The sequence below is a fragment of the Postia placenta genome (genome assembly GCF_002117355.1).
Source record: "Postia placenta MAD-698-R-SB12 unplaced genomic scaffold POSPLAscaffold_2, whole genome shotgun sequence".
NCBI classification, from domain to species: Eukaryota; Fungi; Basidiomycota; class Agaricomycetes; order Polyporales; family Adustoporiaceae; genus Rhodonia; species Rhodonia placenta.
Window position 1 is genome coordinate 3,082,587 of NW_020169833.1, and position 26,473 is coordinate 3,109,059.

Genomic DNA, 26,473 nt, shown 5'->3' on the forward strand with positions numbered 1-26,473 from the left:
ATCCAACCTTTCCACTGCAATCAATATCAGAAATTGCCCGACGTCGCTCACGACGACGAGCGCGCTTGGCTCACCGTTCTAGACTACCCCGTCGCCGTTCGTTGGTCCTTCCCTTCACTCCTTTCACTGGCCCTGCGGCGCCAGCCACTCTCCTTTACTATGTCTAATCGTGTCCGATACAACGACCCTGACGTCCCCGTACCAACAAGCCGCGCTCTCAATCCCGCGACCACGACCATCCGCCGCGCGAAAACGCTTACACGGCCTGAGCGAAGCGTTGCACCCGTTCCGCTTATCAACCCCCAGTCCGCGCATCTACCCACCGGCTCTCAAGTCCGCGCAGAAGACGAAACGCTCGATGCCTGGCGCATATTCTCCCGCGTTGTCACGTTCTGGGCTCCCTCTTCAGTTTTGCATTCCATCGGCGGGCTTGATGATAAACATAAGGTCCAGGCATGGCGGGAGAAGATGGCCCTGTGCTTCATTATCTCCTGCCTTTGCGCTATAATTGGCTTCATCACTGTCGGCCTCCAGAAGGTCCTCTGTCCCGCGACAGATCAGATCAATACCGGCCGGTACGTCAGCTTAGGCACTGCGAATGGTGTCCTGGGCGTGCAGGGCTGGATGATGAACGTAACGAAGTATGGCGACATATCCGGGGCGAACTTCACCGCGCTTGTAGAGACACCTGGTCAAGACATCACGACCCTGTTCGAACGCGAGGCGGCAGATTATCCTGCCTGCAATGGCCTGTCCTTCCGTGCTGCTGCAGAGGCTCCCTGCACTGCCAGCGTGACAAAGTGTTCCCTGGGTTCATTAACATCCAGCACTACGTTCTCTTCCCTTGGCCTTGTCAACACGAGTTTTATTGTCGGCTATGACTGGGACCAAGTGGCCGCATTAGAGAACTATTTCGTTATTGACGGTGCGGTTCTCAACATGAACAGCTACATGCTACTGCACCCAGATCCAATCCCTACCGACGCCCTCGACGCCGCGATCCGGAGCGTATTGCAGGCCCCTGGAAACAGCGGACGGGACGGAACACGTCTATTCTACTACCGCCCAAACATCCGCCAGGCAGTCCCATGCATGATGCAGCGCTACTACGCCGGAAACATTGACAAGATCACGCCCGGATGCCTCCTCTCCCAGCTCGTCTTGTACGCAGGGCTGATCGTTGTGCTCGGCCTCGTCCTCATCCGGTTTGTGATGGCATGCGTATTCTCGTGGTTCGTATCCGAACGACTGTGCAGCCCGCCGGACCGTCGCGAGCTCAATCGCCACGCTATCAGTCCCGCCGTCCTTCCCGAAGGCGCGAACATATCAGTTGACAACGTCAACGGGACTGCCCCATGGGCAGGTCCGGGAAGATCGAAGAAGCTGGGGAAGCCAAAAGGCGAGAGGTCACTCACCTCGTCGGCCTCAACTCTTGTCAACGGCGAATCCTCACAGCCCATCATGAGCCTCGCGCAGATCGGCGCTGAGCTCTTTGCAGTCTGCTTGGTGACCTGTTATTCTGAAGGCGAGGAGTCACTGCGCACTACTCTGGATTCGATTTCGAGCACCACGTACGCGGATTCCCGAAAACTATTGTTCATCGTTGCAGATGGGATGATCACCGGTGCTGGGGAGAAGAAGAGTACGCCGGACATTTGTGTCAGCTTGTTGGAGCCGGATCCAAGATTTGGCAACCCCGTCCCAATGAGCTACGTTGCGGTGGGCGCAGGGGCAAAGGCAGAAAACAGGGCGATGGTGTATGCCGGACATTACAGTAAGTGTCATGATGGCCCCGGGGCTATATGCAGGAATTCGTGCTGACGGCGTTCAATAGCCGTTGCTGGACGTCGAACGCCAGCTGTCATCATCGTCAAGTGCGGCACCGAGGCCGAGGCCGCTACTGAGAAAAAACCGGGAAATCGCGGGAAGCGCGATAGTCAACTTATCCTGATGAACTTCTTCTCTCGCGTTACATACAATGACAGAATGACGCCTTTCGACTATGACCTTTTCCGCAAGATACACGTTTTGATGGGAGTGACGCCGGATTTCTTTGAAGTCTGCTTGATGGTGCCGTAAATTCCCTGATTCGCTGAAGACCAAAAATAACACTGCCATTTTTATATTTAGGTTGATGCCGACACCAAAGTGTTCCCGGACTCGCTGTCGTACCTCGTCAATTGTATGCACCACGATCCGATGGTCATGGGTGTCTGTGGAGAAACACGTATCGCAAACAAGCGGCAATCATGGGTGACCGCGATTCAGGTCTTCGAGTACTTCATTTCCCATCATATGGCAAAGGCGTTCGAATCTGTCTTCGGTGGCGTCTCTTGTCTCCCTGGGTGCTTCTCCATGTTTCGTCTCAAGGCACGGAAGGCGTCTGGTGACGACTGGGTTCCCCTCATCACAAAGCCGGAAATCTGTCAGCAGTACAGCCAGAGTATTGTCACGACCCTGCACCAGAAGAATCTCCTGCTACTCGGCGAGGACCGCTTCCTTACCACTATCATGTTCCGGACATTCCCCAACCGGAAGATGCTATTCTTGCCACAAGCGCGCTGCCGGACAGTTGTACCAGATACATTCTCTGTGCTGCTGTCGCAGCGCCGGCGTTGGATCAATTCGACCATTCACAACCTCATGGAGCTCGTCCTCGTTCGGAATACCTGCGGGACGTTCTGCTTCAGCTCGCAATTCGTGGTCTTCATGGACTTGCTCGGAACAGTCGTCCTTCCAATTGCCATTGCTCTTACGTACATGCTTATCATCAGCATGGCCTTCAACCCGCCCAAGACATTCGAGGAGGCCATCCCTCTGATGCTGCTCGGTGCTGTGCTCGGTCTGCCGGGTGTCCTGATCATGTTGACCACTCGGAAGGTAGTGTATGTCTTCTGGATGTTGATATATCTCCTCGCGCTTCCTGTGTGGAATCTCATCCTTCCTGTATACGCATTCTGGCACTTCGACGACTTCTCATGGGGTGAAACGAGGTACGTTGTTGATGGGTATGCTCGGAGTGTTTGCTGATGTCCCTCTGTCTGCAGAAAAGTCGAAGGCGAAGCCAAGAGCGAAGGGCATGATAGTGGTGGCACTATCATTGCTGGCGCTGCTGTCCCTCTTCGCCGCTGGGAAGACTGGGAACGCTCGCGCCTCCGCAAGCTTCGCCGGGAAGAGAGACGCCAAAGAGAACTCGACCGTATGCAGAACCACTACATGACTGCCAACGGCGAATTAGGCGTGCGGGTCGATAGTCAATATTCCTCCGACACGGTGTCCATTGCCTCATCAGATGACGACCAATGGGGCGCGCAAATAGGCGGCTACAACGAGAACAGCGCGGCGTACCCACCACCGCCTGTTGGACTCATGCAGCACGGATTCCAGAGCGCCGAATCCGTCGCAGGCTCTGACCTCATGGCTAAGCTGGAGGTCGGCTTCGACGACGAGCCATCACCACCCGGGTCGCGCGTGCAATCACAAGCCCCGCGATATCAGCTATCAGACCGATCGACACAGGGCACGAAGGGCTACGCGGCGCTCTCGCGTTCCGCGTCACCAGGGCTTCCTGTTCCTCGCGACCACAACATCTCGCCGGTGTCCCCAGTGCGGTCCACGGACGGAACCAGCACCGCGATTGGGAGCGATTGGAAGACACATGCGAAGAAACGGAGCGTGGGGCGGTCACAGACGCAAGAGTACGGCCCTCTGGGACCTTTGGACCCATCTGCGCGGATTTGAGTGCCGTGCAGATGTTGCATTTTCGCTGTTCGTTTAATGTTTTACTAGGTATACCCGTCTGTCTTTAGCGGTTGCGGGACCGATTCTTGCCATCTACTACTCTAGCATAGCCGGCCAACAGGCTCGTATAGCATTGTCACATATACCATCCGCACTCCGAGTCCCCCTGCCCTTTGCATTACATACCTGCCGCCTGCGATGCATACGATTCTTGCCCTGTTGGATTCCTCCCCGACTCCATTGTATATAGCCCTAGATGTCGTGGGTCGGCCGGTTGTTACAACACTGTAGTGATTTCCTGATCACCTAGGTATTAATACACTCTGTTTATCATCTGTCGGGTGGGACTCCGGTCGTCTGAGATATCACGGAGGCGAACATCACGGAAGACAATTTCATACAACGTAGTTGCAGTACAGTACACAGAATCCTCTATTCGCAATCCACTGAAACAGGCCCGTACAGCAATTGCGGATCTCTCTGCAACGTCGCTCAAGTCATCTAATCTCGCATGAGAACATGAGCAATCCGCGTACCACCAGGGCGAACTTCACTCGATGCAAGTGAGCTTTCGCCACGCTTGTATTATTCGAAACGACTCACGAGCATAACCGTCCTCTAAGGGCCGGAAATGGCGATATCGGCGTGTCCGCAGGCGGGCTCGGACGGTAGGCAGCCACCAGGAGCCGGGGCGGCGTTTGCAAACGCAGCGACTGCGATGGCGGCGATGATGACTCTGACTGCGAAGCGCATTGCGAATAAGGAGCGGATGGAGACAGGGAAGGTAGGTGAGCGCAAGTTGCTGAGGACTGCGATCGGCTGTGGGGTTATGGGAACGCTTACAGTGGGCTTATATCCTGCGGGCAAGCGTTTTGCAAATGTGGTTGCCTCCCATCATACCAATCGAAGCAGAAGCAGCATCGTCCGTGGCTCAAGTGGGTTAGACGCGGAGTGGACTGCAGGGTACCGCATGGTCCACTCGGCCCAGTGACATATGAATGCATGTGCTTTCCCGGCGCCGGTGTGAACGCTTACTCGCCCGGCGGCAGCAGCCAAGACGCTCGACCGGGGGGCGTCCGTTGGGGCGAACGTTGGCGTTGTGTGTATTGAAACATACGATACAGCCTGTGGGCAAGCAAATTGTGGCGTCCCAGTGACGAGTCAGAATCACGAGGTATGAGAGTGTACTATCTCGCCCCCCACGCGTTACCCGTGTGGAAGATTATTGAGTGCGATCATCTTCGGCTGCTGATACATCCCTTCTTCTTGATTACCACAATGATCGAATGCTAGATTTCATATGTTGGTTCCGGCGGCAGCCTCCTTCGCCCACCCGCTCGGGTCCTCATGCTCTCGCACCATGCTGTCCTTCATACTCATGTACCGTGAATTACTATGTTGGGTCTAAAGAAAAATTTAGAGACTTAAAACAACGCCACCAACCAATGGGTCGAGTTGAGCTTCTGTGCGGTGTCCAAATCGAGCAAGCGTAGTATTCATCAAGTGCCTACCATATTCAGACAGTATCCAGCGACGGGCGCCAATTGGCTGCTGTCGCGGTTGCTGTCATCCTCTTCTCTTTCTCTCTCTCTTTCCCCCGCTGTCTCGAGCTTTGCTGAGTTGCCTCTAAAAGTGACTGTTGGATGAGGGTCATCAGGTTTCTGACCAATCGAGGACTATCCTAGCACGGCGCATATACCTGACCGTCGGGCGACACGCTTCGGTCATCAGCGCACTTCGCATCGCTGTTTCGTATTCATTTCTCAACAATGTCTGTTACAACAACTCAGACTGTTTCACCACTCGCTTCGCATGTTACTCAGGTCATGAACATAGTGGCTGCTCCGGACGATTGCGGTCAGCTTACGCCAGAAGGTCTGTCCGTAGAAGACCTGAAGTTAGCACCTGTAGCTCAGGTGCGATTATAAATCTGATACCGAAGCTTATACACTAAAATCTTGGGTGGCTCTTCGCAGCTAATATGTTTATCGTCAATGCATCAGTCCAGCGAGTATCAACGACTAAAGTATGGGCCTCAAGGTGTCACTTTATGATCTCACAGTAATCTACGGAAACCTGAAATATGCCGTCGTATAGGGTCTCCAGTGACATATGTGCCATTATCATTGCAATGTCCAGACCGGATTCAGCAGCTGAAGGATCATCAAGCTCGCTGCGCCCAACAACAAGCATGGTGGCTCTCGAAGAAGATATTCCCAGCAGAAGGGCTCATTAAGGTGGACCTTGATCCATCACGTCCACGTCTCAGTCGCCATTCTTCCTGTGCGGACTTGTCACAAGCATTGTCTGCCGCGATATCTGCACCGCTCGCACCGCTTACCCTGCCAATGCCAGAGCCTCAGTACAAAACATCTGACTCGCATCCGATCAAGTGAGCCGTTGCATATATCGCGTTCCTCAGATGCTGACGACGGCGCTCTCGGTAGAGTATCTCCCCTTATCCCGTTCGAGCTCCTGCGCGTTATTTCTTCTCATCTTACACGCGTAGAGGAACCGTCCCCCGTCATATTCGACCTACCGCCCGCCTACCACATCGACCGCGTCGTCACACATCTACCGGATCTTCGCGCTAACTTTGTCTGTCGAGCAGCGGTTCCACCTGCACCGTCCCCTAATTCTGTGCTAGGCTTGCGCTCGATCACTCCTCCTTGTGCGCCCAAGCTTGTTAGTACGCCGCGACCCGCGAAGCCGGCACATTGTTTATGGATAAACCCCGCTCAGCTGAAGCGCGCGTTCTGTATGACGGCAGAGATCGATCCGGCGTCTCCGCAGCGGACATCTCACGACTTGAGTTCTGTTCCACATGGCAGGGGGCACAGCACAACGTGTCTCCCACAGACGGCAGTCGGAGACGGCGGGATTGGCCAAATAGACTTCTTGGATGTTTCGCGCGATGTCCTCTCGGCGCACAAGAAGATCGCAGAAGGTGATCTGCGGAGATCGCATTCGGCGCCTTCCGCAATTCCACACGGGAACACATGCGAGCCAGAAGTTCCGGTGCCCTCGATGCCTCCGCAGTTCGCAGTGCCTACGTCATTCACGCTAGGGAACCTCTTCCTGTCTTCCTGTCCAGGAAAGAAAGGTGCGTACCGGCAGTCTGGCGCGACGCATACCGCTCACACACAGTCTACCCAGTGAGGTTAAATGGGCCGGTGAAAGGTCGGGCTACAATATGCAGAGACTTGACTGCGGATTTGCAACGTATCAAGGAGCTCGGAGTGGCCTGCATCGTCTGGTAAGGGTGATAGTGGCTCCAATTGACCACATCTCAGGCTGCAGCGCTAATCGTGTACTGTGCGTTATCTAGTTGCTTGGATGACGACGAGCTCGAGCTATTGGGCGTATCCTGGAACGATTACGCGTGCCTCACCAACGAGCTGGGGATGGATGTCCTGCGGTGAGACGCGCGCTGTATTCCCCTGCTGCCGCACATTCTGATCATGATTGTACATGTAGGATACCTATCCCCGAGGGTCTTCCGCCCGCGTCCGCAGATGCGCTTGACACGGAGCTCACCACAGTCATCAACACATACACCCTGCGTGGCGCGAGCGTCCTCGCGCACTGCCGCGGCGGGCTTGGGCGCGCAGGGCTTGTCGCATGCTGCTGGCTCGTGAAGCTCGGGCTGTGCGGCTGGATCGAGACCGCGCCCGCGCCCGCTGCACCTGAGGTTCGCGCGGCGTCATCCGAGCTGCTCGAACGCCATATGGTGCGCCGAGACACGATGCAGCTCGTGGAGCGTGTGATTGGCATCGTAAGGCGCCAGCGCAGCCCAAAAGCCGTGGAAACGTACGAACAGGTGCAGTTCCTGGTGGATTTCATAGAGCTATTGCGGGCGAAGTCGGCCAGTAGCGTCGTGAACACCGGCGCCATCGCGGATTGGGAATCGTTTATAGACTAGGATCTTTGGTTGGCTGTTACACGTTAAGTGCGTCCCGACTTTGGCTCGTTTGTGTCGATTAGTTGGCTGACGCGAGACAGTCTTCGCATGGTCAATTTCAGGAGGGGATGTGTCTGTTCATTTGTCTTCTCTGGTACAACATTCGGAACCGGGACATTCTAGTCTATTGCACTGCACAATATTTAAACCGTACATCACAATCTTTCAAAACGCACTATACCAGGCACTGGTCGCAATCACGGATAATCTTTAATCGTTTCTCCGCTGCCATGGCTGTCCGTCGAAAATTGATCTCGATCTTGACCCTGACCTGGTGAGCTACAGATTCAAGAGCTACTTGCGCAAATAGAGTACGCTAGCTGTGCTATCTGATATATATTGTACAGTACTCAAGAAATGTGCGAGACTACAATCCGCCACATTTGAAGCACCTGCTAACTCGGGAAGCGCAAGCTGTCACAAGTCAGCGCGATAGCTGCGCATCCATTGCCTTCGGTCGCATATGGCTGCGAAGTACCTCGCAGAGTCGCTGAGGTACCAATCAGTCACACCACGTCTTCGGCTTTCGCAAATTGCGCCGACGACGCGCCCACAAACGCCCATACCGTTGGACTCTGTCACCTTCTGTCATATGGTCGCGGCATTACACCCATCACTGAGAACGTCAAACGTACACAAGCGACAACTCTGGTTGCGGATAGTAGAAACAACAGCGGAAGTGGCTCGTATACTTTCTCAAAGACGCTCTGGGATCTGCTGCACGGCGTCAAGCAAACGTCTCATGCTCCGCAGCACTGCAACTTGACACAAGATATCAGACCGCCCATTGTTCGGATCGCCAGTGGGCGCAGTGCTAGTCTCGCCCTTCAGCTCTCAGCCCTCGTCGTTTGCCGCTGACTGAACGCAAATATGTTCAGACTCGCTATGCTCTGTTGCTTCCGGCTTCTCAAGAACATTGCGGTTGTACTCATCGGTCCGGGCCCATTACCTAGTCGGATACTGTAGAACGAACATGTATGATTATTGGACCAGTAAGCTACGGTGTCCATCACACAGGTGACAGCATTGTACTAGCTCATCAGTTACAGCAAGAGGCGACCCCACAGCGGTGTCCGGACAGCATCCAAGGCCGGGGGTTTCATTCTCGGGCGCCCGTGGTTTTCTGAGGTCGCATATAAATACAGGGTAATATCAGCGTGTCAATGCATCGAGTCCACTATTCACGACACAGAAGCTGCAATGCGTACTATTCAGTCCATCCTCCTTTTCCTCGCATTCTTTGCTACGACTATACTTGCGGATTACCATGACCGCGACGACTCCGACATAGGTCTGGCTGCCAGGGATGTGTGGGATAATGACGGGCTGTTTGCCCGCGAGGACGATCTGTACGCTCGCGACTGGGAGGAGCACAAGAATCATCCCCTTGTTCGCGAGTTGGTGAATCTAGTACGTGGCTTTTCGTTTCTTCTGCTTGTGCATCTCACAAACGCACTTTCACGTTCCAGCTGGCGGCGCGTGGGAGGACTTGCTACAATAACGGCGAGAAGCTTACAGAAGCAGTCAAAAAGTGCGTCATACCCGCTGCTAAATATCGCACGTCTTGCCTGACTTTCACAATTATTTGCAGATGTAAACCCGCCAACTCCGTGGGCATACTCGCAGCACATCAGTGCAGAGATCGTGGCGGAAAGTACTATTATTGCCACGACTCGACCGGAGAGGGATGCATGAAGGTCGGGAAGGCCGTAGGTCTAGAACATGGGGAATGCTTCGTGTAAGAGACGGGATATTGGCTACACCGAGATGCTCAGTATATCCTGTTGTTGCAGCGTGTAATTACAGGCAACACTTCCTTTAGTCTTCGTTGATTTCGTCGGCCGTATACCTCATTTGAGTCGTCATCATTGTGGCGCGAGAGATCGACCCGCCGCTAATAGACTGATTCAGAAACTGGATTGTGAAAACGGGGATCTTGATATTCATAAGCAGGCATGCTAGTGCGGCAGATACAGGGACACATTCTCGTGCTTCCCTGCCACGCTGACGCCCCCAGCCATCGTGGGCGACACCTCGGCTCGTTCGCAGACCTGGCTTTGCAGCCATGGTGCCCACATTTCCGGTTGTCGAGTATTGTAATAGTACCATATCATACATTCATCAACTTGTTCTACGCTCTGCAATCAAAAAACATGGATAGGAAGCCATAGCTCTACATCATGTGGAGAAGAGGCGGCCGAACTGAAAGCTAGTCAGTAATCGACATGTGGCCGAGATCCTGAGACAGTGAGGCCGTTACATCGCCGGCTGTCAGCACGTCGACACTGTAGGGTTGTTCCGTTTCCTTCTAATAATAGAAAGAAGATGAGCGCGCTGCATTGCAAAGTTACTACCACTTACACTGATACCCAGAACGTCCTCATCAACAATGTACCACACATAATTCCCTCCAAGTGACGTGTTCTCGGTATTGCTTTGGCGATAGGCCGCCGTCGTGCGCACTGTTTTTGTGAACCATATGGCTTTCTCGTCAGCAACTGTCTCGAGGTGTATGTCACCCTGTCCATGTGTTTGGTGATCTTCGCAGTCATCCGCATCCAGAGGAGTGAAATCTAGCATCTGCGAAGGCAGGAGGACTCGAAATCCGTAGCACGCATTCTTCCATTCATGTTTTTTGTCCTCTGTATCAGGGCCTAATTCTTCTTGTAACAAGCTTCCGACATAACTGCCCTCCTCGAACCAGAAAGACGAACGTGGGCCCCACTGCTCCCAGGGAATTATGTTGACTTCGTGAGCAGCTTGGTCACCGACAGAGCCGAGCTTTGAGATCGCGAGCAGGAACAGCCTTGTATAAACGAAGACCACGTATTCGGCGCGGTTGTGTTCTTTCGTGACGTCGCAGACAACGAGCCGTAATTGTATCATAGATGGCGTCGGAGATGTTGAGAGCAGGATAGGTGGCGCGTCCTTTGAACCAGATTTCGCGGAGTAGTAATTTGTACGGAATGTTTCACATTGGCTTATCTTGCATTTGACGTGATCGCGGAGCATTGGCAGCTGAAAGCGTGCAACCAGGTGTTCCACATCTTCGGACTTCGCAAATACATCAAAAGATGCAGATCCACCACCTAGAGGTTCGTTGTTATATGTACCGCATGGTTTGAGGAGGCAGAAGTCATTCAGCATGCAGTCGACTTTGCCAAGAGAATACATCTAAGGTAAGTGAGACACTTAATGGTAAATATTCAGAGTAGTTGTGCTCACAAGCTCCCCGTTGCGTTTCCAGTTATAAACATCAATGCTTTCACAACATCTATCGATCAGGGCAATATGGTCACCCCAGATCTTGACTCCATACTCGTCGTAGTACTCCTTACTATGATCCGATAGCCCGGATTTAGAAGCCAAGCGATGATGCTGACCATTAGGCAGATAGAAGAAGTTAACTCTGTGGAGTCGGAAGTTAGCAGTCAGAAATCGACAGTTCAATGAGAGCTGCACACCTCGATCCGATTATCGAGCGCCACTCGTCATGCACTTCATGGTTATCCAACGAGTGCCAAGGGAGCGGTTTGGGACTGTACCACGCTACCAGGAGGTCTTGCGCAGGATCTATTTCGAGTCCAGTGCAAGGGTTAGGCAGTTTATAATGACGATGCTGCTTCGCCACATCCTTCGAGCGCGTGTAGTAGATATCCACCTCGCTAAAGACATCTTCCCCGAAATGGTCGAAAGGTACACTGTACGGGTGTTTGGAACCAATGGCTAAGACGCCGTTTCGGAATGCGAACCAACAGGAGTTCACGGGTTGCAAAGGACCATCGAAGGACATGATCCTTGTCAGCGTCATGCTCCTCCACACGCGTTGTCGGCGCAGGTGTGCATTCAATATCTCTGATAGATTGCAGAGCATTCCGCCATCTAAATGCGGTACATATCCTGCCCTAGCCAGCTCGATGGAGACGATTTCTTCGAACTGCTGAAGGACCTAAATCACACAGTCGCTGTCATTAACCATAATCGTGTGATAATGCAGGTACCCACAACTTTGCGGGTCGGGAGATCACATGCGCTCAGGTCAAGAGGCGGCTCGATGGCTGGCTTGTCCGTAAATGGGAGTTTCAGTAAGAATGACTTGGGAATCAGTGACATGGTGAAGGTAAGACGAGAGGAAGGTTGGGCGCCACAACAAATGGAACTGTTGCAGACTTGTTGTGGCGCTGCGGTCACATGACTGGCACGCTCGTAGTCAAAGCATCGTGTTACTACTGCATTGTTTGAGAGCTTGGATTGCACTAGGTGGCGCGCCTGACAGATGGAGCATCAGTGATGAAATACTCACATAACATACTGAGGATGCCTTGGCGCCACCTAGACCAGACGAATCATAATGCGCGATACTACGTCGTTATAATCTGCTCGAGATTATCAGTCACAGTTTCCGATGCATGGACGGGTGTCAGAAGGTCTATGGGCCGGAAGGAGATAATCGACTAAGCTCAAGCAGGTAGTCATCGTCAAGATCATTCTCAAGAGACACTCCTACCATGCCTAGTCAGCTGTAGCAAGCAGGAACGGTCTTGTGTGTATCCGTAGCGTGATGTATACGAGAGCGAGTTTTATTGGAACGAATGAGGAAGCAGCCGACCATCAATGTGTATGTTGGCAAATAAGGAAAGATGCACAGGACGCTTCATCGGCTTCCACTTGAAAAGAAGTGTCACTTCTATCGTGGAAACTGTCGGCTATAGCAACAGGTCGCTACAGATCTTGGCGGCATCTCTATTAGAGGGCATGGCACAAACAAGGAGCCGGGAGATGAGGAAGGTCACAAACTTCTGGAGTGGGATTTTCGTATGGGAGTACAGCATAGCAGCAAGTAGAGCAAGATAAATATAAATCATACACGCAGCCCCGTCGCGCTCGAAGTGTTCTCGGGAGTGCTAGGCGACGAGCATTGAGGACACCTTTGACTGGAGCCAATTCGGGCGCATCATGCGAACGTACACGATAGAGTCGATGTGTGTAATCAGGTCAAGTGCCGACCTAAACACCCAGTCTCCCTAAGGCGGAATGTCTGACGTGTAAGGCTGCTGGTCTCAAGCGACAAATACTTTTGCGTCGATCAAGGGTAGAGTCATTAGACGCCCGAACGCCAAGCAACTACGCGCTGGACAATCCAAAAGCGGCAGCACGCTTGCTCAAACGAGCGACACCTCGTCCTTGCTCCGCGCTCAGAAACGCCGCACGGCCCCAGTCTTTGGTCGCTCCTCAACGAACGCGGACGTGTCACACATGGACTCAATGCAGCTAAGAGCTTTGGAACATATACACATCACGGTTTCTAGATCACGCCGTTCATCTCTGTCTTTTGTAGATCTGGTCCAGGAAGCTCTTGAGCACCGCCCTTGGTAGCCCACTCTCATCCTGCTTCGCTGCCGTTGGAATTCTGGATGATGCTCATAATTTATTTGTGCGCAGCTTCCTCGTACTCCTCGTACATCTTCCGGACGTACAGCGCCTTGACGCGCGCCTCCGCACCATAGTTCGCGTCGAGACTTGTTCCGGCGTCATGATAGCGCGCGATCCTGCATGCGCGATCCTGCAAAGTCTTTGGCATCTCATCAGCCTTCAGCGGAGAATCCGTCTGCAGCCGCCATGGCCGATGTAACAACGAAAAATTTGCGGGCTCGTAGACGTCCGGAAACTTCGTTGCCGGCGGTTTTACGAAAAACAGAGTGCGTTGTCCGGCTACTGTTCTTTGGGATGTCATAAAACGGCTGTTCAAACCCACTGCAGGCCGTCAGAGGGCCACCAGAATCACCAGTAACGAGGGCATCTGGATCATCCGGGTCTGCCAAAGTGAACAAGAAGCCCATGCCTCCAGCAGACCAGGAATGTCCATTGGATGCTTGAGCTGCTTGGAGGCTTAAGCTAGCTAGGGACATTGAAATGAGATATCAGCTATACCGAGAGGTCCGCTATATCCTATTTTCATAATAAGTGATTAACAGGAACGTTTACCTCATTGAAAAGCCTGTGTCGTGAAACATCAGAATGTGAAGACACCAGACTTCATGTTTACGATCGTGCATGATAGTGCTGCACTGTACACCAGACGCAGTCGCGAGTTCTAGCGTTTCCCGCTACGTTCGGGACCTAATGCCTCAGGGCACCAAATGCGATGTTTGGCACAGGCACTCGCGATATACGCGGACCGAGCTTTGCATGAATTCAGCATGATTCAAGTAATACCCTGTTTCTCATTTCGTGGAGGACCCGCCAAAGTCCAATATCATACATCCATTCACTGAGTCCATGCTCTGCACTACAGAAACACCGCAGACGCAGTCATAGCCCTCCCTTGTGCGAAGACGTAGCCAGGCTACAAAGCTAGTCCATGGTCGAGATCCTGAGACAGTGAATCCGTGACATCGTCGAATGTCAGCAATTCGAGACGATCGGAGGAGGAACGTATGGTCGGTAGCGTCTCTTGCCACCAGCGGGGTCTTGAGCAATCTTCGTCGCATGTCTCGAACATGCTTTTACTCTTCGGAAGCGTGATATATATCAGCGCGCTGAAATGCAGAGATACTGCCTCTTACACGAATAGCAAGCACATCCTCGTCAACCATGTACCAGTCATACCGATCAAGCGATGTGCCTTTGAAATTCATGGTCTGGCGGTAGGCGGCCGTCGTGTGTACTGTTCGTCGAAAGCATTGGAGCTCGTCGACGATTGTACTATGATATATGGCGCTCTTCGGCTGTTTTCCGGATCCGGATTGTTCTTGATATTCGTAGTCGTCCGGAGGAGTAAAATCCAGCAGCACTGAAGGCAAGAGAATTCCATATCCGTAGTGTGCATACTTCCATCTGTGTTCTGCCTGATCGCTGAACAGGTCTGCGGGGCCCCTGTCCTTACTGAACCAGAAGGTCGACTTTGGACCCCACATCTCCCAAGGAATTGGCATCTTCACACGGTCAGTCCGGTCCCCGACGAGGTGCCCGATGGCACGCAGGAATGGCCTTGTGTAGGCGAAGACAACGTATTCCAAGTAGATACCGCGAGACTTGACAGCAAGCCGTATTTGTATCATAGACGGAGTCGAAGATGCTGTGAACAGAAGAGGTGGAGTGTACTCTGAGCGCCGTATCGCAGGATATTGACATGCTGCGAAAGTGTCGCATGCCAATATGATATACGTGGCTTTGTGGCGGAGCTCAGGCAGCTGAAAGCGCGCCACTGATTGGACGCTGCTTCCGGACTTCTCAAATATATCAATATATGCAGAACAGTCGCCTATCTGTGTGCATCCGGGGACCGGACGGAGGAAATAGGTGTCAGTCAACATACACCATGAATTACCGTCAGGAAGCGACACCAGCTGTACAAAAACTGAGACACACTGGGAAGTATAGAGAAAATTTGTACGCACTGGTGGCTTCTTTATCTTCCAATCAAGAAGGCAAGTTACGCCATCGTTCAAATCCCGTTTGGAGCTATTGATTATGACAATCTTGTTACCCCAGATTTTGACTGCAGCCTGGTAATTGTACGCAAGGCCAAGTTTTAAATCCATATGGTGTACGGGAGCCAAGGGATGAGGCCGGCCATCTGATAGGGATTTAAAGGAGATTCTGCCAAGTCGAAAGCTGATGGTCAGGAAACGATAGGTCGATGAGAACCACGCACGCCATTTTGGCAGCATATGGATCTCGCCATACAACAAGGAGATCTTGCGCGGGGTCTATTTCAAGTCCAAGATATGACTTTGAGAGTGTATAACGACGATGCCGGCGCGCCACATCTTTCGAGCGCGTGTAGTAGATGTCCACTGTGTCAAATAACGGGCCTACGGGGAAATTGGTGTGTAGATCGGCCGTCCGCCTGGCGTCTTGCATGTAACCGACGACTAGGACGCCACCTCGGAATGCCCATTGCACGGGTTGCTGATATCCGAAGCTTGACCAATCAAGGGACATGATCTTCGTAGATGCCAAGGTCCTCCACGCAAATTGTCGGTGTAGCAGTTTATATAATAGCTCTCGACAGGTTAGCATTCCGGTGTCGCGCTCTACATGATCACCCCTAGCCAATTGGAGGGCGTATTGCGGTGAGGACTCGGTGGCAATAATATCGCGGAACTGCTTGCAGACCTAGATCATACTGTTACCGTCATCAAAGCCGTGTGACAATGCAAATACCCACAAGTTTGCAGGTCGCGAGATCCCATATACTTAGGTAGGAGAAAATTTGGAGTGCCACTTCGTGGCCTGACGTCAAGCAGTCAAAGAACGATTCATATCGTAGTGGCATGGTGGACGTATGACGAGACAAAGGTTCAGCGCCACAACGAAAGGACTAGTTACGGTGGCGCGGTCGCGCTTTGACCACGCTCACGCGACCTCGTGGTGCAGCTGCATCGCTTTGGATCTCGGAAATCGCTAGTGCCTGCCAGGTGGAGCATCAGTTTTGAAACAATTTGAAGAATACTGATGATGCCACAGTGCTGTCGCCGATGTCCAGAAGAAACACGATGTATAATAATACTACTACCTGTCTTTCAAATCTGCTCGAAATTGTCAGTCATTTTCTGATGCATCGACGGGTCTCAGAAGGTCTATGCGTTAAAGGGAGAGAATCGACCGAGCTCAAGCGAGAAGTCATCGCTGAGATCATTCGTAGAGACGCTTCCCATCTCTTGAGCAGACACAATGCCAAGTCAACTTTAGCACGCAGGAACGACCTTGTGTGTATGCGCAGCGCAAAATTGACCTTGGTCAGCTCAAAACTTCTCGTTGTATCGAGTATGTTGCTTGCCTCCTCGAGCAAGTTCAGCGTAGGATTATTGGTTGCGCAAGAGAAGCGAAGGATGAGCTCAAATAGCGCCCACTTTCCGCCACGTAAATGACGGGCACGCCCCGACTTGTCCTAGGAGGGAGACACCTCGACTAGCTTGGCAGACGTAGGAATCATCACGATCTCATGAATGCAGTATGACATCCGCGATGGGCTCGTCGAAGATCGAGAAGTGGGGGTCCTGTATTAGTTGCGATGGTTGTAAGTACACGTCCACTGGAATCACCATTAGCTGCGCTCACTGACTCCTCTTTATTGACTTTCGCAATTTCAGAAGACATCTGAAGATCTACAAGAGTCGAGCAGAGATGCAGAGGTATGGGATCCGTGCATCACGCACCGATGAGAATGCGAATCTGAGCCAGTCGATATACCGAGCAGAGACTTGATCGCAGACAAGAAAGAGCTCGATGTATATCATTTCTAAATGTCTGAGGTAAGTGATGGATAAGGGACGAGCGGAAGAACTTGCCACATTGGGTAGACGCGGGCGACGACTCACCCGCGACTTGCCCGTGACCGTGTCCTTCGTCTTGACAGTCGGTAGCTCTACTCGAGTCTCATACAGTATCATCGTTCCACGCCGTCGACTGGTGAGAGCAGCAATAAACAGTCCACCCGATATGTTGCCGGCGGTGAGGATCAAACAGGACTAGGGGTTAATCAAGTGAAACGCTCATTCTGTCCATGTAGGCCATGTAGGCGACAAACGTATATGATACAGATGGAGGGCATTGCTCGGACCAGCCTGTCACGACTATTGGTTGAGAAAGCACCGATTGCATGGATATATGTACGATCAGACTCCCGTAAAATGTCCCCGATACCGAAAATTGTGCGAGTCAAGCACCAATGGGCCTAGATTGTGTGATATATGTCAGTCGCTTTGTTGGACTCCGCCTTTGAGTCGGCGTCAGACTGATCCCGATGATGTCAGCGAACACTGGGGTAAACGTCAGATCCCCCAACCAACATGCAACGTTGTGAATGAAACCATGAGATCTCACCTGCAAGCGGCTCAGTTCGTGGGCTCTGGCCGCTTTGAACCCCTTCAAGATAGCGGCTATCTCGTCCCAAAGCTCTTTGTCCTCGAAGTATTGAGATCCCGAAAGTAGGCTTCTTTCTTCAAGGTGCGGGAAGAGATCATCCAGGAAGCGCGCCAAAGTCACCTTGTCAGCAGTCGTCAGGTGTTCGTCAGACAACCGCATGCTAAGATGACGCAAGCGATGGGATGTGACTACTTTAACACCTGACAACGGCTGCCCTCGAAGACTGACATCCCCCAGGCTCAAACTACGCAAGGAAGGGCAGCCAAGGGCAAAGAACGAAAGCGCTGTGATGCTGAGTGGGGAGACGGGATCCCAGTAGTCTAGCGATAGCTCAGTTAGGCTGGGCCAGGCATCTATCATGTCATGTATCTCGTCTTCTGTTGGAGACTTTGCGGTGACCGTGACAGAGACTTTGTCCAGCTGCTTAAGAAGGAGGAGAGGATGGATATAGCTCGAGATGGTGAAGTCGCTTGGTTGATCTGCGTGAGGAAACTGAATGGCTACTTGCCGAAGGCAAGTAGGGAACAGCGACTTCAGTGTCTGCACGAGACTGAAGCTGAGAGGCGTAGCGTCTTCAACGAGGCCCATGGCGATCGAAGTGAGCGGAGATGATGAAATGGCGTTCAACAACCGTGTAGCGAACTGCTGAGTTGTGAAGTCCAACTTGAGCCTGTGCAACGAGTGAAACCCGTCCAGAGATCCCAGATCTTCAGGCCATCCGGAGCTAGTGTCGACGGCAGTACACACCAGGTCAAGATATACGAGATGCTCCATGTATGCGCAGGTGTTGATGAGAGATGAGGTGAAAAAAGGAAGACGTAGCGTGAGCTCCGTAAGGTTCCGGAAGCCAGAAAAGTCGAGTGCGTCGGGATGAATTGCGGCAGACAGGATGAAGTTCCGTAGGAGAGGAACTTGGGAGGAAAAGGCATTGAGGACACTTGCTATGACATAATCCTGCTCTCCCGGTCCATTTTCGCGTAGTCCCGGGTTATGGGGCAGGGTATATTGGAAGTTGGCCTTTCGAAGAAACTCTGATGCGAACACCATAATCTCTGCCCCATACTTGACGTCCGTCTGGGTCCAATCTACTGAGGTTAGAGCTGGAAATAGGGACTGGCTACCGGAGAGCTTCTGGAAAAGCGAGAACATGGAGGGATGGATTGTAGTGAAGGGCCCAGTGCTCCGCGAAAAGAACCCGATGCGGCGGGCGTACAACCTGAATCGCTCCCAGCGCTCAGGCGGTATGCGGGCGCATATCACCTATTTCGCTTGAAAGTCAGCAAGGCCGATGCATACGACGATAGTACGAGAACAGACCCAGGTGCTTTCTATGCGGTTGGGCGAGCGTATCTGGCGAACGGAATCGTCGAGAAGCCTCATGAGAGGGACCCAGTCGAATAACTTCTTCCACAGGGCGTCCAATGCATGTTCCGAGAATGCTTTACTGACGCGAGCGGCGCGCGCCACATCCGCTGAGTCGGTTTCTGTTCGGCGTGCCCAGCCATGAGGGGGGAGATAGAATTGTTGAAAAATAGTTGACACGATCAAGTCATTGTGGAGAGCTTGACTTGACATCTCATGCCAATCCGAAGTCAGTACCGCTTGGGATAGCCTAAAGACTAACCATGATCACACCGTGCTCACCTTCGTTCAAATTACTCACTGTCGGGCGTGAATGAATGGAGGCTATCCTGCAATGTGACTTTCAATGTGACTTTCCTCCAGTGTTACGGTTATCTCTGCCGCACGTCCAGGGATCTGAAGCACAGATGAAGTCGTGGCCCCTAGTCTTTACCACCAGCTACCTGCACCAGAATATGGTGACTGAAGTCAAAGCAATAGCTGCAGGCCGTTCTCGTGGGCTGCGATGAGGGACGACAAGCATGAAATGAATATGATACCGACATAACGGAACCAGTCGATGCCAGCGTCTAACGCATGCAATCCAGAATCTGCGTTCCTTCAACTCTCAACATCTCCTGAGGTCGTCGTTACTCTCTGTCGGCCAGTCGAGTGCGCCAGTGATGACGAAAGAATTGTAAACATCCCCATAATATCTGCAGCGAAGCATACTTGCCTGAACTTCTGCACGACCTGCATACCACGCCGAGAAGCACTATCTTTGAAAACACTACAAGTTTAACATGGCTGCCATAGTGAAGACAAAGCTAAAGGCAGCACGAGAGGCCTTTACTCAGAAGGACTATGAAAGAGCGCAACAGGCCTCGGCTGAAGTCCTGGAGTATGAGCCTGATAACTACAACGCGTATGTGTTATGTTATCGTGGTGCTCTCAAACATGCCTTCGTACCTTGCTTAGGAACGTGTTCTTGGGTCTCGCCCTGTTGAATTTGAAAAAGACAGAGGATAGCGAGCGAGTAACGCGATTTCATGTCTTCGCGTTCGTCTCGCTGATCAGAATTTGACTCCCACTTAGGCGTATCGGAAAGCTACAGCATTGAGCCCCGAACAGCCGCTAGCATGGCAGGTACGTCGTCGTCAACGATGATATTGTACATATCAGATAAATGCATTCATGCAGGGCCTTTCGCAATTGTACGATCAAGCTTGCGACTGGGCAAAATACACTGAGACCCTCGAGCACCTCGCTCAGCTGTATGCAAAAGCGTGCGCCCATCAGTAGTGACGTGAAAATATTCGCTCATGCTATCCGCCTTCCAGAGGAGATGCTACAAAATGCGCTGAGAATCTACAGAGGCTCATTGATTTCCGCAGAGATCCCCAGAGGAGCACCCGCATGCAGGTGAGTGAGTATTCTTTTGAGTCGCCAATGGTAGAGTTGACGTGCGTGGCGCAGCTCGCAGATGCGCTCTCTCTCCTTCTACCCGACTCTCTTCTCTTCCCCGTGTTGTCCACACTACCGTTACCCGATCCGACCAATCCGACCGCATCGTCCATTCATCCCATGCAGACAGCTGTGCACAACACCCTGCCCATAATCGAAGAACTCGTATCGTTGTACGAACGTGAGGAAGCGGAAACGGTCGACCGTGAGGTCACGAAGCGACGTACGCGGCTCGGTGCAGCAGGTCCGGAGCAGATTCGGCGAGAGGTCAACTGCGAGGTGCTCGAGTCATCGCGAGTGCGTGTGCTATTTTTGCGCTCATCCATGAGGGTTGCACTCATGCCGGAACCGCACGCAGCTACCACACCTCTACGACGAGATCCTAAACCATCCTAACACGTCGGATGAGCTGCGTCGGACGACAGAGTCAAAGCTCCTTCGCCTCAAGCAGCGCCTGCTCAATGCTCTGCCAGCTGCGCAGAAGGCGAAGGTTGCCGCAGAACTCGACGAACTCGTCAGCGGGATGGTGCTACTGGGTATCAGAGACGAGCTCGCATGGACACTCTTTATCGAGAACAAGGATGCCGAGCACATTGGTATGTCTCCATGAACACATTTGTCTTGAGCACACTCTAATAGTTACGATCGTAGAGGACTACGACTTCAACGTCGTTGGGCGGCTCTGTCGGCTCTTCCCAGAGTCTCATCTGGCACAACTGATCACTGCTTATTTTGGATATATGAGCATAGAAATACCAGATGAGGAAGAAGAGTCGAAACAGGAGCAAGCAAAGGGCGATATCGACTACGTTGATATAATCATCGTGGGTGTCCCGCTGACTGGAATGAATAGAATTGCGACCCATGCTTTCATACCTAGGAGGCATTCGGCAGCCTTGCAGATTCTATTCTTGCTCATCGAATCGTCGCGGAGATATATCAATTTGAAGAGGACCTCGAGAACACAATCAAAGTCGCAGAGAGCGGTTTGGAACTCGTTCGTCGCGCCGAACGGGACAGCGGCAAATCACTATCGCAGTAAGTCCATTGCCTTCTCCAGTTGTCGTAAGTTAAGACACATGTACCTCTAACTAGCGTCAGGAAGGCGTTTAATACTGCTCTCGCTACGTCCCTTGTGCATTACTATCCCCCGAAGCATCATGCCAGAGCTCTTGGCCTCCTCAATGACGTTCTCACAGAGGATGCAGACAATGTCCCGTGCCTCATGGGTCGCGGCTACGTCCTCCAGTACGCAGGGAAGTGGTCCGATGCGAGTGAGCTATATGCCAAGGTTATACAACTTGTGCCGGACGATCTCGAGCACGGTGTGCGTGCGAGGGAGGAGCATGCTTGGTGCGAAGCGAATCTCCATCACCTTGAGAATGCCAGCGCCGAGTTACAGGAAGTCAATATCCTCCTAGACGATCTGGAGGGTCGGGACGTGGACAAGGCACGGTCCTGGTGGAGGCTTGGAAAATGCTATTGGGATATGGGAGGTGGGTACCCGTGGCCTCAACGCAGTGGGCCCTTCGCTGAACTACCATTAGACGAGCATCGCGAGGAAGCCTACCGGCACTTCATCACGTCCCTCAAACGATCTCCGAGCTTCGCGCCGGCTTTCACATCGCTCGGGATCTATTACTCCGAGTTCGTGTCGCCACCGGACCCTAATCGCGCGTCGAAGTGTTTCCAGAAGGCGTTCGAGCTCGATCCGAGGGAAGCGGAGGCCGCCCGCAGACTTGCAGAAGGCTTTGCAGAGGAGCGGGAGTGGGACCTGGTCGAAGTCGTGGCACGGCGGACTATCGATGGGGAAGGTGGTTTGGAGGGTGGCACTGCTACCGCGAGATACCTGCCGATTAATGCATGGGCTTGGAAAGCGATCGGGGTGGTTGAACTGGTTAGTGGCTTTCTTGGTACCCTGGCTTAATATCAATTGACCACGCTGCAGAATCGTCAAAACTATCCCCAAGCCATTCAAGGTTTCCAAATTGCACTAAGGACGGATGTGGACGATCAGCTCTCCTGGCTGCGACTTGGCGAGGCGTACAGTAAAGCAGGCCGTTTTGCAGCGGCAGTCAAGGCACTGGAGCGTGCGCGCGAGCTCAATCCGGAAGACTGGATCTGCTTCTACTTCATCGGTGAGGTACAGCGGCAGACCGGTCAATACCAAGAAGCCATCGTAGCGTTCGAGTCCATCTTGACGAAGCACCCACACGAGCTCGGCGTTCTCGTGTCGTTAGGCCAGGCGCATCTCGATTTAGGCCGGATGCATGTTACTGCTGCATACACGGCAAGGGCGGAGAGCTCCTTCACCTCAGCCGTTCAAGTTGCACTGCAGATGATCATTGAAGCCAGTTCTGGCTTCCGCCGTGTTGCTTGGAAAATTGTTGCAGATGCTGTGTTCCACCTCTCACAGTTCACACAATTCTCGGACGAGGATCTTGTTCTTGATGTCCTCTACCAATTGGTTCCTTTCGTCTCGGATCACCCTGGTGAGGGTTTGACCGGCATCGTGACGCTGCCTTTGTCCCTCCAGAAGTCAGCAAACCTTCCGTTGTCCGCATTGGAAATTGCTGTTGCAGCATACAATTACCGGATCTCCTTGGACGCACTGGACGAAACAGCTGTCGCCAGCGCGCATTATGACCTAAGCGCGGCCTTGTTTTCCTACTCTCGAAGAGCGAGTGCAAAGCAACAACTCGCAAAGCAAGAAGCAACGAAGCACATCAAGGACGCTTTGCGCGCTGAACCTGGCAACGATCGATATTGGAATGCTCTCGGAAACATGGAGTTTGAGTCGCGACCTAAAATTGCGCAACATGCCTACGTGAAGGCACTAGAAATTAATTCGAAGGTTCGTGGCATGTTTGAAGGGAATCGGTGACCGCAGCTGATTTCGACGACAGAGCACGATTACTTGGACAAACCTGGGACTCCTCTACCTACATCATGGTGATACGGAGCTTGCAAATGAAGCGTTCTATAAGGCGCAGACGCTGGATCCTGACTATGCATTGGCTTGGGTTGGCCAGGGCCTGGTTGCTTCTCTCAACGGTCATGCCCCGGAAGCCAGAGCGCTATTCGAGCATGCGGTTGGCTTGAGTGCACCTGTGGTATGTGTTCAGTTTGATGCTTCTTCAACCACTCCTGATCCACACTGTGCATAGCCGGATGCAGATGTCGAATTCGCCAAACGCGTCTTCAGTCAACTCAACACTACAGCTCAAACACGCCCGTCCCAATTGGACGCAATATCCCCGGCCTTCTTTGTTCTCGATCGCTTCTGCAGAGGAAGACCTCATGATGCATCTGCTTTACATCTATTCGGATTAGTATGCGAGCGTATCGGGCATATCGAGTTGGGTATCGATATAATTGGTCGCGCCATCGTGTTGCTTGAAGCTGCGTATGAAGACACGGAAGATCCTGTTGTCGAGAGGCGTTTCAGCATAGCACACACAAATATGGCGCGTCTTCGACTCTCCATACAAGATTACGAGGGAGCGTTGGAGTCTTACCAAGTAGTGACTGGCCTGCTGCCGGAAGATTCAGAGGATCGCAGCGCAAGAATCTTGCTCACTCAAGCTCAATTTGGCGCTGGCCTCGCTCAGTTTAAGCTCGGCCAGCTTGCAGAAGCTCTTGCTCTTTTCGAAGCCGCTCTGGACACGGCAGCGAACGAGCCAGACATGCGAGGGCATGTCATCGTTATGTTAGCTCAGACGCTTTGGGCTATGGGGACGGAAGAGGGCAGAGAGTCTGCGAAGGCGCAGCTACTACAAAGGTGCGTGCAAGTCCTCAACGATGCGAACAATTGTACCTAACTCACTGCCCACAGCATCGAGTCTGATCCCGAAAACCTGCTGGCCATCAACACACTTGCAGGAATGGGCATTCTAACGGATGACGACAGCCTCGTCGACGCTGCACTGTCCGAGATTCTTGCGCTTCCTCCTGATCAACGCCTCGCTCGAGACCCCGACAGAGAAGTAACGTATCTCCTCGTCCAGCACCACCTTGGACAGGTAAGTCCACACCGCATACTTGAGTGGAAGGCTCGCTCATCAGCGTCATCAAACGCAGGGCGATGTCCGGCAAGCTCTATCGGTGTCGCAAAAGGCTGTCATAGTTGAGCCTTCCCGCCCTGAGATCAGGCAGACGCTAGCCGAATTGGTGCTGCAACAAGGCGACGGCGAAGGTTCGCTCGCAGTACTCGCGGCAACGCATCAAGATTCTTTGGCCCAGCAACGTGATTCTCTATACCTTCACGCCATCGCGCGTTGTGTCAATGCCAAGACTCAGGAAGAAGCTCATCAGCTTGCCCATAAAGCTGTCATGCTCACACCATGGGACAAGCGCAACTGGCAGGCACTTGCTTTTGTAAAAAGTGCTCAGTAATCGTAATACATACACAGTTGTATCATCAATACTAACGACTTTAGCATCACTTTACAGTGCACCGATGAATGTTTGACCGCGCGTTGGAGGAACGATTGAAGAGTGATGATGCCTCGACTGACATGATAAATTAGTCCACTGCTCAGAGTGGATGGTGCCTATGCCAATTATCCAAGTGTACGCTCTATGATGCAACAGCATGTTATCAATAGCCACACCTGCCCGCTCAGAACTTGCCCGCCCCACTGCTCGCCACTAAGAGCACCCGCTTACTTATCGGGTCCAAGTCGCCGCTCGCCTTCGCGTCAACGTGTGTGAGCCACCATTCGAGGCGCGTGCGCCAAGCGTTCGGCGAGAGTCCATCGGTGATTCTGTTTAGGGACAGCATCGACGCTTGTTCGCATACGCACATCAGAAATTAAGAAATAGGGGGACGCACATTCCACGCTCTTCGAGGGCATCACGCAGCTCAATCTGCGTGAGGGCCTGGCCGAATGATTCGCGCGCGAGTAGCGTGTCGTCGTCGGCAATGGACGCCAGGTGCTGTTGCAGACGGCTCAGGCGCAGGGCGGACGGCCCGTATGTCGGCAGCGCGAGGAGACTGAGGGTAGGGTTAGTCATTGTGAGGCTAATACGTTCACGAGACGTACCCATTCACTGCTGAGAGCGCGGAGCCGTCGAGAGATTTGAGGGGAGTGTCAGACTGAACGAGGAAGCGCTGACTGAGCTGCTCGAAGAGCGGCTTGTACTCGAGAGCGTAATACTTCTGCTTCTCGCGACGCTTAGAGTCTATGCGCTCCTTTTGCGAGGGGAGAAGACATGTCGACGGAAGTATGAAGGGAGCATAGAGCACGACGAGCGGGATGATCTCCTCAATGACGATGATCATGAGGACGAATGGGACCAACCTGTAGGTTATTGGGATTCTGCGGGTCAAAAAAGGATCAAATACACTTACTTGAGTGTGTCCTGTCTATTTGTCCTGATGAACCGCGTCTCCCACCGCGACAAGGGTGCTCCGCCAGCTTTCACCCGCTCCTGAATCTCGCGGATTCGTCTACGGTTGCTTACGATCAACTTCATACCTCTCCAGTAGAATTTCTAGCGGGAGATTAAGCAATGTTTGGGTAAGAATGCTAGTAAAAACGCACGAAAAGCTCCTTCCCCTGATGCCAGAGTCGACCAACCCACGACGCATCTGCTGGTGGCGGCGCAAGAATGCCATGCTGCGATGCATCCTCGAGATCATGCTTTGTGACTTCCGCTAATGACTCCTGCTTTGACGTTCCCGACGATCCCAAAGTAGAACTCGAGGCGGCAGGTGTCGGTGAAGGGGGTTTAGACGCCGCAGAAAGAGCATCGGTCGATGACTTTACAGGCTTGAGTGGTGCTGGCCGTAGCTCGACCTTGTGTTTCCGAGGTGTTGGGAGAGGAGGTTGTGGCGCCCCGTCGGTCGACTTCGTCGGGCCCGGAGGAGTCGTGGAGAGTTGCCGGTGGACGAAGAGTGCACCCGACGAGCGTGCGGCCCATGCCGTCGGTGCACCCATGTGCAGACGGCTTACATGCTGCAGCCTGCGCTGAAGTAGAATGGCGCTCTGGCTGTGTCTTCTTGCTGCGAGACTGGCATGAGGCGGCAGGTCAGCAATCGTCTCGTTCCGAGGTGGTTTTCTGACCTTTCTATGAAGCCATTACGCCCGA

The 26,473-nt window shown here is 52.8% G+C and overlaps 9 protein-coding genes across 9 annotated transcripts; 4 read left to right on the forward strand and 5 right to left on the reverse strand.

Moving 5' to 3' along the window:
* Positions 1-159: 159 nt before the first annotated feature.
* On the forward strand, positions 160-4,076 carry POSPLADRAFT_1069073 (glycosyltransferase family 2 protein; the record flags this gene model as incomplete). Its single annotated transcript, XM_024482333.1, has 4 exons — positions 160-1,774; positions 1,835-2,070; positions 2,131-2,993; positions 3,048-4,076. 4 exons carry the CDS (start codon positions 160-162, stop codon positions 3,739-3,741), a joined length of 3,408 nt encoding a protein of 1,135 aa, XP_024343428.1. The 3' UTR covers positions 3,742-4,076.
* Positions 4,077-4,372: 296 nt separating this feature from the next.
* On the forward strand, positions 4,373-7,663 carry POSPLADRAFT_1132029 (hypothetical protein; the record flags this gene model as incomplete). Its single annotated transcript, XM_024484164.1, has 10 exons — positions 4,373-4,529; positions 4,791-4,915; positions 5,399-5,512; positions 5,565-5,616; positions 5,881-6,133; positions 6,189-6,426; positions 6,601-6,844; positions 6,898-6,997; positions 7,070-7,159; positions 7,219-7,663. 10 exons carry the CDS (start codon positions 4,373-4,375, stop codon positions 7,661-7,663), a joined length of 1,818 nt encoding a protein of 605 aa, XP_024343429.1.
* Positions 7,664-8,536: 873 nt separating this feature from the next.
* On the reverse strand, positions 8,537-9,320 carry POSPLADRAFT_1044011 (hypothetical protein; the record flags this gene model as incomplete). The annotated part of the gene is made up of 4 exons (XM_024478442.1): positions 8,537-8,629; positions 8,888-9,109; positions 9,159-9,194; positions 9,219-9,320. 4 exons carry the CDS (start codon positions 9,318-9,320, stop codon positions 8,537-8,539), a joined length of 453 nt encoding a protein of 150 aa, XP_024343430.1.
* A 200-nt stretch (positions 9,321-9,520) lies between these two features.
* Positions 9,521-11,815, reverse strand: POSPLADRAFT_1132649 (hypothetical protein; the record flags this gene model as incomplete). The annotated part of the gene is made up of 6 exons (XM_024484237.1): positions 9,521-9,637; positions 9,685-9,840; positions 10,064-10,876; positions 10,928-11,111; positions 11,167-11,651; positions 11,708-11,815. 6 exons carry the CDS (start codon positions 11,813-11,815, stop codon positions 9,521-9,523), a joined length of 1,863 nt encoding a protein of 620 aa, XP_024343431.1.
* A 1,315-nt stretch (positions 11,816-13,130) lies between these two features.
* Positions 13,131-14,763, reverse strand: POSPLADRAFT_1053266 (hypothetical protein; the record flags this gene model as incomplete). The annotated part of the gene is made up of 2 exons (XM_024480371.1): positions 13,131-13,310; positions 14,269-14,763. The coding sequence occupies 2 exons, from the start codon at positions 14,761-14,763 to the stop codon at positions 13,131-13,133; spliced, it is 675 nt and encodes a 224-aa protein (XP_024343432.1).
* Positions 14,764-17,384: 2,621 nt separating this feature from the next.
* POSPLADRAFT_1053267 (hypothetical protein) lies at positions 17,385-19,150 on the reverse strand (the record flags this gene model as incomplete). The annotated part of the gene is made up of 3 exons (XM_024480372.1): positions 17,385-17,444; positions 17,534-18,835; positions 18,893-19,150. The coding sequence occupies 3 exons, from the start codon at positions 19,148-19,150 to the stop codon at positions 17,385-17,387; spliced, it is 1,620 nt and encodes a 539-aa protein (XP_024343433.1).
* A 1,585-nt stretch (positions 19,151-20,735) lies between these two features.
* On the forward strand, positions 20,736-20,990 carry POSPLADRAFT_1131824 (hypothetical protein; the record flags this gene model as incomplete). The annotated part of the gene is made up of 1 exon (XM_024484136.1): positions 20,736-20,990. A coding segment is annotated over one exon (255 nt), but the record flags the coding sequence as incomplete, so codon positions are not given.
* An 871-nt stretch (positions 20,991-21,861) lies between these two features.
* Positions 21,862-24,982, forward strand: POSPLADRAFT_1064819 (hypothetical protein). Its single transcript, XM_024481852.1, has 7 exons — positions 21,862-21,876; positions 21,928-22,277; positions 22,329-23,234; positions 23,287-23,497; positions 23,603-24,161; positions 24,216-24,402; positions 24,461-24,982. The coding sequence occupies exons 1-7, from the start codon at positions 21,870-21,872 to the stop codon at positions 24,773-24,775; spliced, it is 2,535 nt and encodes an 844-aa protein (XP_024343435.1). The 5' UTR covers positions 21,862-21,869; the 3' UTR covers positions 24,776-24,982.
* A 19-nt stretch (positions 24,983-25,001) lies between these two features.
* On the reverse strand, positions 25,002-26,322 carry POSPLADRAFT_1131226 (hypothetical protein; the record flags this gene model as incomplete). The annotated part of the gene is made up of 5 exons (XM_024484044.1): positions 25,002-25,146; positions 25,215-25,376; positions 25,426-25,683; positions 25,734-25,876; positions 25,927-26,322. 5 exons carry the CDS (start codon positions 26,320-26,322, stop codon positions 25,002-25,004), a joined length of 1,104 nt encoding a protein of 367 aa, XP_024343436.1.
* Positions 26,323-26,473: the final 151 nt, after the last annotated feature.